General features: G+C 41.0%; 1 protein-coding gene across 8 annotated transcripts in view; it reads right to left on the bottom strand.

Moving 5' to 3' along the window:
- Positions 1-13,296, bottom strand: part of LOC132527132 (heat shock 70 kDa protein 14) — a 35,902-nt gene that overhangs the window by 22,068 nt on the left and 538 nt on the right. For 2 of the 8 annotated variants that reach the window (XR_009542876.1, XM_060162301.1), the window contains exons 1-7: positions 9,508-10,206; positions 8,500-8,998; positions 4,095-4,143; positions 3,869-3,974; positions 2,636-2,726; positions 1,604-1,708; positions 349-510 (exon numbers count right to left, since the gene is read on the bottom strand). Coding sequence is in view for 7 of the 8 variants with exons in the window: in XM_060162301.1 (XP_060018284.1) it covers positions 349-510; positions 1,604-1,708; positions 2,636-2,726; positions 3,869-3,974; positions 4,095-4,143; positions 8,500-8,998; positions 9,508-10,069 (1,574 nt within the window). In the remaining variant the exon portion in view is untranslated. Of the gene's footprint in view, positions 1-348; positions 511-1,603; positions 1,709-2,635; positions 2,727-3,868; positions 3,975-4,094; positions 4,144-8,499; positions 8,999-9,507; positions 10,207-12,323; positions 12,407-12,481; positions 12,563-13,296 lie in introns of those variants that run through there. The other 6 variants (XM_060162314.1, XM_060162322.1, XM_060162337.1 and 3 more) reach the window with 5 other exon arrangements.

The raw sequence follows: 13,296 nt of genomic DNA, 5'->3' as shown, positions 1-13,296 counted from the left end.
ACTCTGCAAGACATTCACTTACTGGAATGTAACTATAACATAATCTTCTACACCTGTAAAAACTGTTCAGAAGGTAGTGAGGCCTCAGTGCTTTTACCCTCCTTCATCCAGACATAAAAGCAACCACTGAAGAATTGAGGGAAAAATCCAAGTACACTGCACTGGGCAGCTTGGCCTCTGCTTCCCCCTGTTTACCAGAACAGACCTTAGAACTTTAGACACAAAAATATCCAGCGCACTGGAAAAAACATGTCCTCCTTTGAAGGGCAATTTCAAATAAATTAGGAAAAAATTAAACCTGAAGTGAAACTTCAATCGAAATATATCATCAAGTCCCTTTATACTCACCTCTGAAACTCAGAAGCTAGGTACTGTGCTAAGGTTTCTGTGAAATGTGTACCTCCAATGTTATTATCAGTGTTTGTTGAAAGAACACGATATATTCCACTGTTAACTTCCATGACACTGATAGATAAGGATGTTCCTCCAAGTTTGAATACCAAAATGTTGCTTAAAAAAAAAGATAACATGAGTAAGTTATGAGAGAATCACAGCATTGTAAAGCCAGGTTCGACTTCTTGAACTAACAAGTCACTATAAATCACATATGAGGAAACTGAAAATCTCACATGAGTAACTAAGTTGTCCATGGTCATCACTCAGTGATGACTTAAGCCTAGAAACCAGATCTTCTGATTTTAAGTCAAAGCTCTTTTTCATTTAGTTGTACTGGTAAAACTGTATTCTTCTGACTAACTGGAGTTCAAAACACTAACTTTTCAAAGTAAATAAAGAAGAGATTTGTAATTAAAGTGAATTTTAAGAGAATTAAACATAGAAATTTTATGTTAATATTGTCCTTGTTACTACTGCAATAACATGTTCTACAAAAGTAAAACATATGCAAAACTAGGAGCTAATTTCCTATGTATCAAAATCCAAAATTTCTGATACTGTAATTTATATTCTATATTTTAGTTTACCTAAAAAAAAATCGGCTAATAATTTATACATATTAGGTTAATTGTGAGATATGAATGAAATGACACAATTAGGGGAAATTAACACATCTGAATTGATTTCCCTAAAATTACACGATGTGTCAGATCTATTAAGACAAGTTTTATAATTAAATTAGGAGTATGTCTTACTATTTCATTATCAAATGAAGTCTTAAATCCCCATACTGGCTTTTCCCCCATCTCCTGCCAAGACAAATGTACATAAAAGACCTCGCTGTTTCTAAGCATGTTTAATAATTAGAATTGGTAGTAAAATTAACGGTGCCCTAGGGCTTCAGCTGGAACTTGGCTGGGCTTATAAATTTCAAATCTTCCTCCACTAAGGGGACAAAGTGTAGGTGATAAGAGAAGGGCGGAAAAGCTCAACCTTCCCTCCTGCCTGTTATACTCTTTCTCTGCTTTCCTAGGACATCTTTCTCATCTATTTGAAAAACTCCAGGTGAGAGTTTCGATGTCTTTCCATCCATAAAGGCTTGGAACCTTTAGATTGGAACCTATGTAACAATCTCTACTGAAATAATTGCTATAATCTAAAATGTTTTCTGCAGTGAAAAACTTAAAGCTGCAAATATGGTTTTTACCTTTTTCCAGTGGGGGAGTCTTGTCCAATTCCATAAGCCAAAAGAGCTGCAGAAGGTTCGTGGATTAACCGCAAAACATTGAACCCAGCAGCTCTGGCTGCTTCCCTGTGGACAATTTACTTTTAATACATTTAGTATCACAACATGTTGAAGTCTACATTTTTAGAAATGCTCTGCTGAAGATTTTATGCAATAGCATATAAGACTTTGTAAGTAGAACATGAAGGGTAATGATCTTTAGAAGATAACAGAACATAAGAAACAGACCTAAGTCTTTAAGCGTAGATCACTTCCTGTTTAATAATGTTCAGAGTCTATTTCCCTGACAAAGAAAATAACGTGCTTATACTGAGTAAGGAAGAGAAAGCTCTCCAAGTGCTCAAGCTTACAAACTTTAGAAAGAGATTAGGACATATTTATAATACATTTTAGCATTTTCCAACTTCTTTAATTTAGGGTCACAGTTTTAACACCCCACAAGTGCAAGTAAGTAAAGCAATTCTCTGCCCCAGAAGCAACTCAGGTGTTCAGCAAAGCCCCATAGGGAACTCTATCCACAGAGCAAAAGACTGGGTGTTTGCCAATTACATTTGCATAACAACCTATAAAAACTAAATATAACTTTTTGTTTAGATGTTAACCTAAGGTGAAAAAATAATCGCAAATATTTTCTAAAATTGCTTATTTTTATATAATTCCCACGTAAGCCTTAATTACATGACACTAAGGCAAAGTGATTCATAAACATCAACTTAACCTGGTAATCAAAAACATTTCCAATCAAAATAGCTAAGAAAGTACATTTAATTTTATGTTCTTTTGACATTTCATAAAATAAAGGAACTATTAATGATTACTACCATAACTTTTTACCACACGCTTTACATATGTAAATATACATGTATTTACAAATACAACTTTATTGTGTAAGTTATTTTCGAATGCAATTTTACCTTTCACTATATAGTGATACTGTGAAATCTGTTATTTCCTTTAACTAAGCAAGTAAAAGAAACCCCATATTATACTTACCCAAGAGCATTTTTTTGTTTTTCTCCAAAATCAAATGGAACAGTAATAACTACATCATTTGCATCTGAGCCCAAGACAGAATGTGCTGTTTCTGTACGTGAAAAAAATATTTTAAAAGTTCACGAAACGTACTGTGGTAATCATGTCATGATATACATAAGTCAAATCATTACGCTGTACACCTTATACAGTGCTGTATGTCAATGATATCTCAATAAAATGGGAAGAAAAAATATATATAAAAATAAATTCTGATGATACACAAAAATGTCAAGCGATACTCTGAGGTTTGTTAATTTGAGCCAAAGACATTCTCACTATAAGGATTTGCCAGTTCACTTGACTGCTCCACCCCAATGATCTTCTCTTGCTCTCTTAAATTGTGCACTACTTTTTTGTGGTTTTGGTATAGTTTGTGGACATGGAACTAAGTACTTTCCAAAGTGCCTTGCTCTTAGGCTTCCAAGTTTCAACCACCTCCCAAATTAGACGGGTTCTTAGACAATGAGCTTCCAATGCACTAATGTGCAGACCAACGACCATGGTGAAAGGCTGCCTTCCATCCCACAAATCCATTACACATTCCAGAGCTGAAGTAAGCCTTGTCAGTAATCTACTCCAGAACCCCTCAAGTTGCTCCACAGATGGCTGCTCAGCTAGCTCCAAGCCTTCACCTGAAGTGGAGATAAAACCAGACCTACTTAATCTGCCTAAATTACCGTGGAGAGTGCACTGTCAATCTTGAAAGAGATACGACATTCACTATTCGCCAAGCTTATTGGCCACTTCATCTTTTTAAAAAAAATATTTATTTATTTGGCTGCACTGGGTCTTAGTTGCCGCATGTGGGATCTTTAGTTGCGGCATGCGAACTCTTAGTTGCAGCATGCATGTGGGATCTAGTTCCCTGAGCAGGGATTGTACTCGGTCCCCTGCATTGGGAGCGCAGAGTCTTAGCCACTGGACCACCTGGTCACTTCATCTTAAGAAGTTTTGAAAATGCTAATTTGGCCCCATCCATTTACATTACTTCTAGGGAAACCAAGGTCAGGGAAAATAAGTCATTTAACCACGGTCACATAGCCAGTTAGTGGCTCGGGCAGGTCTAGCATAATTTAGGTCTCCTCACTGCTCATTCGCTCAATCACCCTGCTTATTAGCCCCAGATCAAAAACCATCTCTAGATTTTTTTAAAGGTCAGTTTTTAAAAAGATCTTTTCTTTTGCTCGATACCTTTCATTTTACTAAATATCAGTCTGGCAACATCTTCTGGGCTGACAAATTTCTTTTCTTCTCCAGTATCTATTTCATAGCGTAATTTCCCATTTTTTTCAATGACCTATGAAGGAAATTATGAGTGTGTTAAATAAGGAATGATTTTAATAAAAATACAGTTTCAAATCAATATAATTGGCAATTACTTTGTGTAACAGGGAAATAATAATAGAAGCGTACTCACTAAACACTTACTATCCCTGATGTATTTCTGAGCCTGTGGATCATCAGAGCTGTCCATAGAGATAAACATAGTTAAATATTTATATCACTATTGTTGACATATAAGTTTTAAAGAAGACTATATTCTTCAATACCACTTGACAAATATAAAAATATAAACAAAATTAAGTTGCTTAATATTAAAAGAAATCTTGCAATATTAGGGTAGGTTTAGACGGTAGGAATGAATGGCTGCAGAATTTACAAGGTTGAGTAATTCTATTAAAGTGCTAACTTCACATTTGAAAGTGAATAGCTCTTCCTTGTTCTGATCTTACTATCAACAGGTGTTAAACATTTGGGGATGATTTTCATAATATCAATGATTTTATGTCATATATACTCGTATCTTTGATCCTGAAGACCCAACCACTGAGATAAAAAGGACAAAAGGACCACAAACTAATGGCAAACCAGAATACCTAGCACCATCTTTGCTGCTTGGTTTCTGAATATGAATCAATGCCTGAAACCTGAAAGGACTAAGCAAAAGGATGAATATTATATATGTAAAAGTGCAGACTACTGCAGGTAGATAGATATATAACATCCTATACAAAGTAGGCACTAAACAATTGTGTATGGCAATGGAAAAATTAAAACAATGGGTGTTATGTTGCTCAAAATAGTAATACGAATTAATGCAGACTGCAAAATGTTTTCACATGTATTACCTTACCTGATCTTCCCAACACTATAAGGGGCAGAGTCAGTACTTGATCCCAGGCCTTCTCTACCAGGCTAGGGTTTAGACTGCCTCGCGGGGAGATGCTAAATGACTAAGGTCCTTTTGCCGTGAGCAGGGACAGGAGTCTGATCTTTGGCTTAATTTCAACTCGAAACGAAGATGAGGTAGACCCTTTCACTAAATCCTTCTTGCAAGGGGCAGTGGCTATTCTGTCCAGAGACCAGTCTTAACTGTTTAGTAACAGCAGGTGAAATTTAACACTGACTAATTGCTGAAGGGTAACTGAACATCTGAGGACCCTAATCTTGTAAAGGGGAAAATGCCCAAAGTCACATGACTAATTAATAGAACAACTGGCTGGAATCCAGATCTTTAACGCAAGGTTTAATATTCTTTCCACTAGCCTTCCCCCACCCCTGCCCCTTTTCTAAACCCAATATTTATACTAGCTCCTGGACAAATATTTTAAGGGTAAGAAAAAAAAGATTAAGTGTGCCCACAGTAATTTTTTTTTCCTACCAATACTGTAATTTTGGCATGACAGTGGTTCTGTTTCCTTTAGGACAGAATTTAAGTCAACCAGGATAATTTCACCAAATAGCTATCTATCACTCAGACAAGATAACTTGCTAGAAAAGGATATTTTAATGGAATTTATAGAACTCTGAGAAACGGAAAATTCTTTCTCAATTGCCATGCAGAGAGGGCCTCGCTCAGGTGAGGCCAGAAGCACACGTAGCTCTGAGGGCCACAGAGAGGCCAGACCCTGGAGGTTAGCCAGCGGAGGAGCAGAAAGCAGAGAATGGAGGTGACGACAAATGATCACGGTAGCGCCAGAAAGTAGTGGACTGACCACAGCCAGGTACAGATGACAACTTTATTTGTCCACACCAGGATTGAGTTACTGAACAGAGACAGAGGGTGGTGGCAGGCTGGCATACACAGCGCCATTTACGTGGAGGGCTTCAGGAGGCAGGCAGAGCATCACTCCTAGCAGGGTACCAGGGCCTTCATCCTGCCCCTCCCCCTCCCTCCTGAAGGGCCCTGCCCCGCACTCACCAGCACTCACCAGCGCTCACGTACTGCCGGGCTTCTTCCCCCCCACTCTCCCAGTACAGAGCCCACCCGGTCTGGAAACGTCTGTCTTTACATTCATCTGCCCACTGGGCCCTCACACAGCTCCTGCGAGGTAGCAGGGATAGCCTCCCACTGGATAGCGGAGGGGCCTGAGGTACAGAATGGTAAAGTGACCTGCCTGCAGACTGACGGGGAGTCACAGCCGGGCCTACAGCTCAGACAGGATTTCTGGGCCTGTTTCTCTACAGCCTCCCCTTATTACGACTTCTCTCCTCTTCACAAGATTTGGCCTGTTTTTTCTGTTTTTAAAGATTTTTCCCTTGTTTTATTCCTAACCTTACTCTGCCCATTAGACCTGCACACTACTTCCTCCCAAGTTCACCTTGACTTCTGCTCTTCAGCACTTCTCTTATCTCAAATAAATCCCTGCCTATGTACTTTGCTACCATTAATAGATTAATATAGCACAGGCCTAACTCTTTCAAGTACTTCCCTGTTTTTCCAGAAAGTCTACCTATCTACAGTAGTGTTATCCAGTTGTAACTGACATGGACCCCTCCACGTAAGGGCCTAAAACTGAGAAAAAAAATTATATATATCCATTTCCGTGCCTTAAACATACGCTCTTTTAAAGCACGGAATCTGTGTCTGGGTGTGGTGCTTACAGAAGTTCACAAGTACATTCATAAATATTAATGCCATAGAATGCTTCCTTACAACACAATTGTTACCAGGATTTCACATACGTTAATACGTTGCTGTGTCTGAAAATATCGCAATCAGAATTTCACTTTGCCTTTTGTTATGCTATTCATCTAATTTTTTAGAACTGGAAGGTACAAGAAATGTCACCTAGTACAAACCTCTCATTTTAGAGACAAACCGAGGCACAAAAAGGGCAAGTGATCTGCTCAGTGTAACGAAGTGTGGCAGCATTAGAATTTGGGGGTTCTGGCTAGATTCCAGTGTGTTCTACCTCGCGCTGCTTCCTACAGAATGGCCCATTCCCCAGAGGAACCTGCCATCTATTCCTGCTCCCCATATGTTCCCGCTGTGGTCTGGACCATTTCTCCACCTATTGCTACTTCCAGCATTTAGGTAAGCAACCAATCTGGCAAAATAGAAAATAAAACCTCTCCCAACATGCCTGCACTTTTTTTCCAGCCTCTTGATTACAGGAAAGCTCTTTACGTTCTAAGTCTCCTTTTTGTACTTTCTGAAAGTACTAAATAACCGCTAAGAGCTTTAAGTTAGGTTAACGATGGTCAGTAATGGCTTCCTTTCTAGAGTAAATTGGAAGCATGGCTCAACACCATCATATCTCCTCTAGGATGTGTATGTGTTTTGGAGGGAAAAGGGGGTGGATTTGTGGAGGCTTGGTGCTTAAAGAGAGCTAGCTATTGCAGGCCGTCCTTATCCACACCACCCAACTGTTCCCAAAGCTGTTCTATTCCATCATGCCATTAATGAGGTGAACTTTTGTCTATAACGTGTGAGAAAAAATGACTTTGGAAAGTTCCCTAAAAGAAAAGTTTTCTAGGGCTTGCCTTCTGTAACATACTAGACAGAAAAAAGGCTAACAGAGAAGAAAAAAATTAGCTAAAAGCATTTGGGAAACTGATATCATCTGAATTGTTTCCACGAGGTCCAAATGGCAAACCAATGCTCAAGATATATAATTATGCATAATCATGGAACCTAAAAAATATGGAATGCAAAGAATTTACTTACATGTAATATTTTATGACAGCCAATTTCTCATTATATCGAAGATTATCAATATGAACCAAAAAGCACGATTGTGGCTCCCTGTCAGTTGTGAATTATATCCATAGTGTTAAGAGACTGAGGACTAGTAAAATGGAGGGAAAGATGGTTTGACTATTGAGTGTGTGCTAGTCGGTATGTCACAGACACAGCAGTGAAAATATGAGATAAAGGTACCAATACGTGTTGTGTCTATATTAGCCTCACGAGCTATAGAGAGATTTAAAGAAGTGAAGCTTGTAAACTCCAGGAAGCAGTCAAGTTAAACTAGTAGATTCAAGCAATGAGGTCTTGGTATACAGCCCTAATTCTACATCTTGTCAGCTACTGTGCTTCATCCTAGCCTGACCTCAGCCAAGGTCATATGCTTTAATAACTTACATGTGTATAGTGCTTTTAAACTTTTAAACCCTTTCACATCTATTTAAGCCATCTGATCCTCACAACAACCCTGTGAGGTAGGCAGGCTGCCCCCTTTTAACAGCCGAGGAAACTGGTGTTGAGAGGTAAACTAAGTTGTCCCGCATCAGTGGTGAAGCCAGGGCTAACTCGTTCTCTGGACTTGCCTGCTTCCGTTGTCTACTAGGCCACCTCTCACGTTTCTGAAACGTCTTTCAACTAGTGGAGATGCTTGGGAGAAGCAAGTATTCTACCCTTGAATATTCTAGTATTACTACCCTTCTGCACGTTAATGGTCCATCCACTCTTTTTTTTTCCTGAGGACACGGAAACGGAGGCAGGCTACCAGAAGGCAGCCGTTGGACCCGGGCCTCTGCCAGAGTAGGAAATACACTCTTGTGTGATCAGCTCCTAACTTTTGGTGTTTGAAATTAACCTCTGAAGCAACTTTTCAAGCCCTAGCTGGAAAGCACCGGTTGCCTCTTCCACCGCTGTGGCCAAGCGTCTGACGGCGACCACCGCATCCCTGCGCAGCTCGTTGGCTGTGTCCTGCTGAGCACTGGCCTCCTCGCCAATGGCAATCAGCCGGTCCAATTTTTCCTCCTCCCGCTTTGAAAGTTCTCGCGCCAATCTCCTGTTTTCTGCCAACTCGGCTGCGATAGTCCTGGCCACGGACCGCCTTCTTCGCCTTGCCCACCTGGGAGGGGGCTCACTGGTCAAAGGCCCATCCCCACCAGAAACAAAAGGAACTCTGGAGGAGGAGCCCGGAGGCCGCTGTGCCGAGGCCACCCGGGGAGTGTTTCGGCTGGAGCTGGTGCAGGGGCTGGGCTCACCGGACACCCCCAGTCTGGTCACGGGGCTGCTCTGACAGGGAGCAGCTGCACCTCTGAAAAGGTGGTGGGAGCTGCTGTAGCTGGGGGTCCCTTGAGAGCACCCTGAAAAACAAAGCAACAATGTTGCAGAGATTACATTCCTGCTACGGGAATGTTTGGAGCCAGCAGCAGAGCTGAGGGACAGTGACAAAGCTATGGTATTCCCAGCAAGGCCTCTTTCCACAAGGGATGGGGAAGAATTCACTTCCTTATCTGGACATTTTGTTCTGTTGCAATCACACATCCAAAACCTCTCCCCTCGCCTTCCTGAGCCCCCTTCCACATAGCTATCCAACCTACTCTACAGCCACAAATTCCTAAGTCTCCATTATTAACAATGCCCAAACTAGTCTGGTTCTAAGGAGTGCTTCCAGGTTTAAAGGAGCTCTAATATCTTACATACCTAGGGTCACACCTCTTAAAAACCTGAAGCCCTTTATCTTACCATTAGATTTAAAAAAGAGGGCAGGGGGCAGAAATAGGGACTATGCTGACAAGGTCACCATCCAAACATGTAATGATTAGAAACAAGTGACTCTGGGACCTTGATCCTTCACACGCTGGGGAGTTACCTGCACCTGAAGATTCATCCCAGGAGTCCTCAAGGTCACTGGTTTCTCGCATCTGGTCACTGATCCTCAGTTGACAATCCTCATCTGATTCCTTAACTGTTTTCAAGACAGGCTGATGATCTGCTGCCTGAGTCCTCTTTGCTCCCAGAATGCTGGCTCCTTCTTCTCCTGGGGTGTCAGGGGCCGCTAAGTTCCGATCACAGTGCTTGGCCCAAGCAGCATCCTCCATTACGTTGTCTGCGTCAGTCACTATCTGATTTCGGAGAAGCTGATCCAACGTATCATAAAAGGGACAGTGCGGTGGATCACCCATACTTGTGGCGTGGGCCACATAGGCCTTTAAATATAATGCCTTCAGGACTTTGAACTTGGAGCGGCACTGACGCTCGGTGCGGCGGAAGCCTTCCTGCTGCATCCGCTTAGACACAGCCTGGTAGACGTCTGCATTGTGATGCACGGTCTGGAGGCGCTGAATATACTCTGCCTCACCTAGTATGGAGAGAAGCGTGCGTGTCTCCTGTCTGGACCACCGGATGCCTGCGCTGCTATTGGAAGTGGCCATAGCGGACTGGGAAGGAAGGCTAGCTGGAGGAGGCTCCTGGGCAGCAAGGTGCCGATCTGAAGGTGTGGGGAGGCTCTGTGTGCTCAGGTCTATCTCCAGGAGCCAGCCGATTCTTCCCTCTCAGGGCTAATTGCTGAGAAGCCAGGTCCAAGGACCGCATTTCTGGCTGGAAGGCCACAGGGGAATGAAAGTTACAGGGATGGGTAAGGATAATTGTGGCAGCAAGTTAAGCGGTGCTACCTGTAAGTAGGCTGCAAAGAGGCAGGATGCCAGCACTGAGAAAGCCCAACTTTGGGAGTTCGCTCAGGATGGGTACTGGATCAAGGGTTAAAAAGGGCCTTACTGGCTTGGTAACAAGGGGACTGGCTCCTCCACAAAGGGCAGAATGCTTCCAAGGCTGAGACCTGGTACAACTGTGTATCTATAAAAATCACCATTAACTTCTAAGCAGACAGACCGAGGCGGAGAAATGCCTGGACCATGAGGCAGCTCATTCTGGAGAAGTCCTAGCAGGACCATGGCATAGCAATACATGTCTAAAGGGGCTCATTCCTTACTAACCTTGGTCTAAGTAGCATGCTGTGGCTACGTATTATCCAGCTGACTGTCACCATTGCACTCTTTTGTTAAAAGGTAACTTCCAGGGCCAGAAAAGTGAGCTGAAGTTGTTCTTGCTAATACAAAGCTTTTTGCATAATATGGCAGAAGATCTCCACGTCTTTACTTCCACCACCTGCCCCAAAATAGCAGCAAAAAAACAAACAGGGCTACCAAGGGGATGGATCTGTGGAACTGTTCTGTATCTTGATTATATCAATGCCAGTACCTTGGTTGTGATACTGTAGTATAGTTTTGCAAGATGTTACCACTGGGAGAAAATGGTAAATCCAATAATACATTCCATCCCTCTGTATCATTTCTTGTAACAGTATGTAAATCTACCATTATCTCAAAAAAAAAAAAGTTTACTTAAAAAATACATTGTTGGCTGCTTACAATGAGTGAATCTAGCTTCTACAACTCCCTGATTTTTTTTTCAGTCTATAATTTGAAAATTTTTGACACCAACTCAAATTATTTCCAATATGCTCAGTACTAAATTTTGTCAACAGATAAATGGATATGGGAATATATGTATCATCGGAGAATATTTGAATTCTCTCTGAAATACTACAAGTTTTGATGTAATGCATAAAGATCCTAAGGGGAAAAAAATGAGTATCAAATTCAGTTTAACTAAACACAGGTAAGGGATAGTAAAAAATACCTGTATGTATAAAAGAAATAAATTTTAAATTTAATCCATGATCCCCCAATCCTAAAGTCAACACAAGGAAATTTCTACCTAAATTCTTAACTGACGAAGTAGAAAGGAAAGAACCTGGGGCTAACGGTTAGGCACCCTGGACTGCAGTCCTTTCTAGTTTACCCCCTAACTTATTTAGGGATATCTAACTTCTGTGTGCCTTGATTTTCTCATCTAGAAATGGGAAGGGATAAAACCTGCCTGACAATCTTACAGGGATTTGAGAGGATTAAATAAAATAATAGATGTGAAAGCACTCTGAAAATTTAAAAACACTATAGCAAGTATTACAATTCCAGTGAAAATGAAAACCCCTAATTATCATGGTAATCTATAATTTGAGGAGACAGAAGTCTGGGGAAGCGAGCCTCTTTAATCTTTTAATTAAAGTTACAACAGCTGATTAACCTGATTCTTAAGACATTAATTAAGCTGTTTCCCTAATGCTTAAATTTGAAAGCCAAGTGTTAAACTCAGTTCCCAGAAAGTGTCACAAAAAGATCTGAGGAAGAAAATCAATAGCTTCTACATAAATATTTCACCAATTATAATAGATTCCACGAAATTCAACTACAGTGCAAAGAAATCTTCAAATTCGCACACAATCTTTCAAGTTCCCTCAGTTAAAAAAGTACTGTACAAATGTGATAAGTCCAAATTCCCACCTCTGGATGACACAAATTATCAAAACTAAATGTATGTTGGCATCTATCAATACTAACAGATCTGAAAGCAAGAAACAATTGTCTGAGTGAATCCCATCCTTGAGAAGACTCAGCAGAAGATAATATCAGAAGATAACAGCCTCCTAGAATATTCTGTGAAATGACCCAGTCATAAAAAACAATGAAAAAACACACTGGCGTTTCTAGTTTCATTTCACATTACACTTAGAATGTATAAACACGTTTTTATTACCATGGGTAAAAGTATTATTTTATTCCATACCTTCTGCCAAGGATCTGCTTTACTTTCATTACTGTATTTGAAATATTCCTCATTCTACTTTGTTTTGCTGCCAATCCAACAACCTGAAAAAGAGCAATATATTACAACGCACATAATTTTTTCCTTATTTCAAAGTCCAAAAATGAGGGGAACAGTACCTCTTCATTTTCTGAGTAAGCAACAACAGCTGGAGTAACTCTGTCACCTGCATCATTGGCGACCACATCAGCCCGGCCATCCTGGAGAAAAATACGCAACTGTATTAGTTCTTTTGTGACGAAATATACAGTCTCTTTAGATATATTCAGACATGGGTGGGCCAGTGTTACTCTGACATATATGTGGAGAGAAAAACTGCTTTATCATTATTTTAAACAAGTAGATTTAATTATCCTTATCAATTTCCTAGATTTTAATTAAGACCAGAATTCCATGAAGAACTACCTCATTTTTTTCAGTCTGCTCTGCATAGTGGATAACAGAACAGACATAATAACAACCTATCTATGTACAATAACAAGCCTTATTGCGTTAAACTTCCTACTTCTCTTCCTTTCCCTATAAATGCATCTTTCTTCACTCTCTACATGTGATGAAGTAGCATTAAACCCTTTAGCTTTTCCTTACAAATCATTTGACATTTAAACGTGAGACTAGGATCAGGGCTGTCCCTCATTATTACTCCTTCCACCTGCCCACTGATGACAGGAAGCCCCTAACTCCTAGTCAGGCTCTCTCACTTCCAGAAAGGACAACTGAATAGAGCACACACCATCATCTGGCTTCACACGCTTCGCGGGATCAACACCTCCAGTTCCAGAATGCGGCCACCCCCCGTTCTGGCCAACGTCCAGAAACCTTTCTTGGCCAACGTCCAGAAACCTCCGGGTACCACACTTTCAGGTCCCCCTCGGGGCCTCCAGCGCCCGCGATGTCCCGGGTCCGCCCTCCCCTCGGGGCCTCCTGCGCCCGC

This window comes from Lagenorhynchus albirostris, chromosome 1 (genome assembly GCF_949774975.1).
Source record: "Lagenorhynchus albirostris chromosome 1, mLagAlb1.1, whole genome shotgun sequence".
Classification (NCBI taxonomy): domain Eukaryota; kingdom Metazoa; phylum Chordata; class Mammalia; order Artiodactyla; family Delphinidae; genus Lagenorhynchus; species Lagenorhynchus albirostris.
The sequence above is the reverse complement of the archived record's forward strand: the minus strand, read 5'-3'. Positions and strand labels throughout refer to the sequence as shown.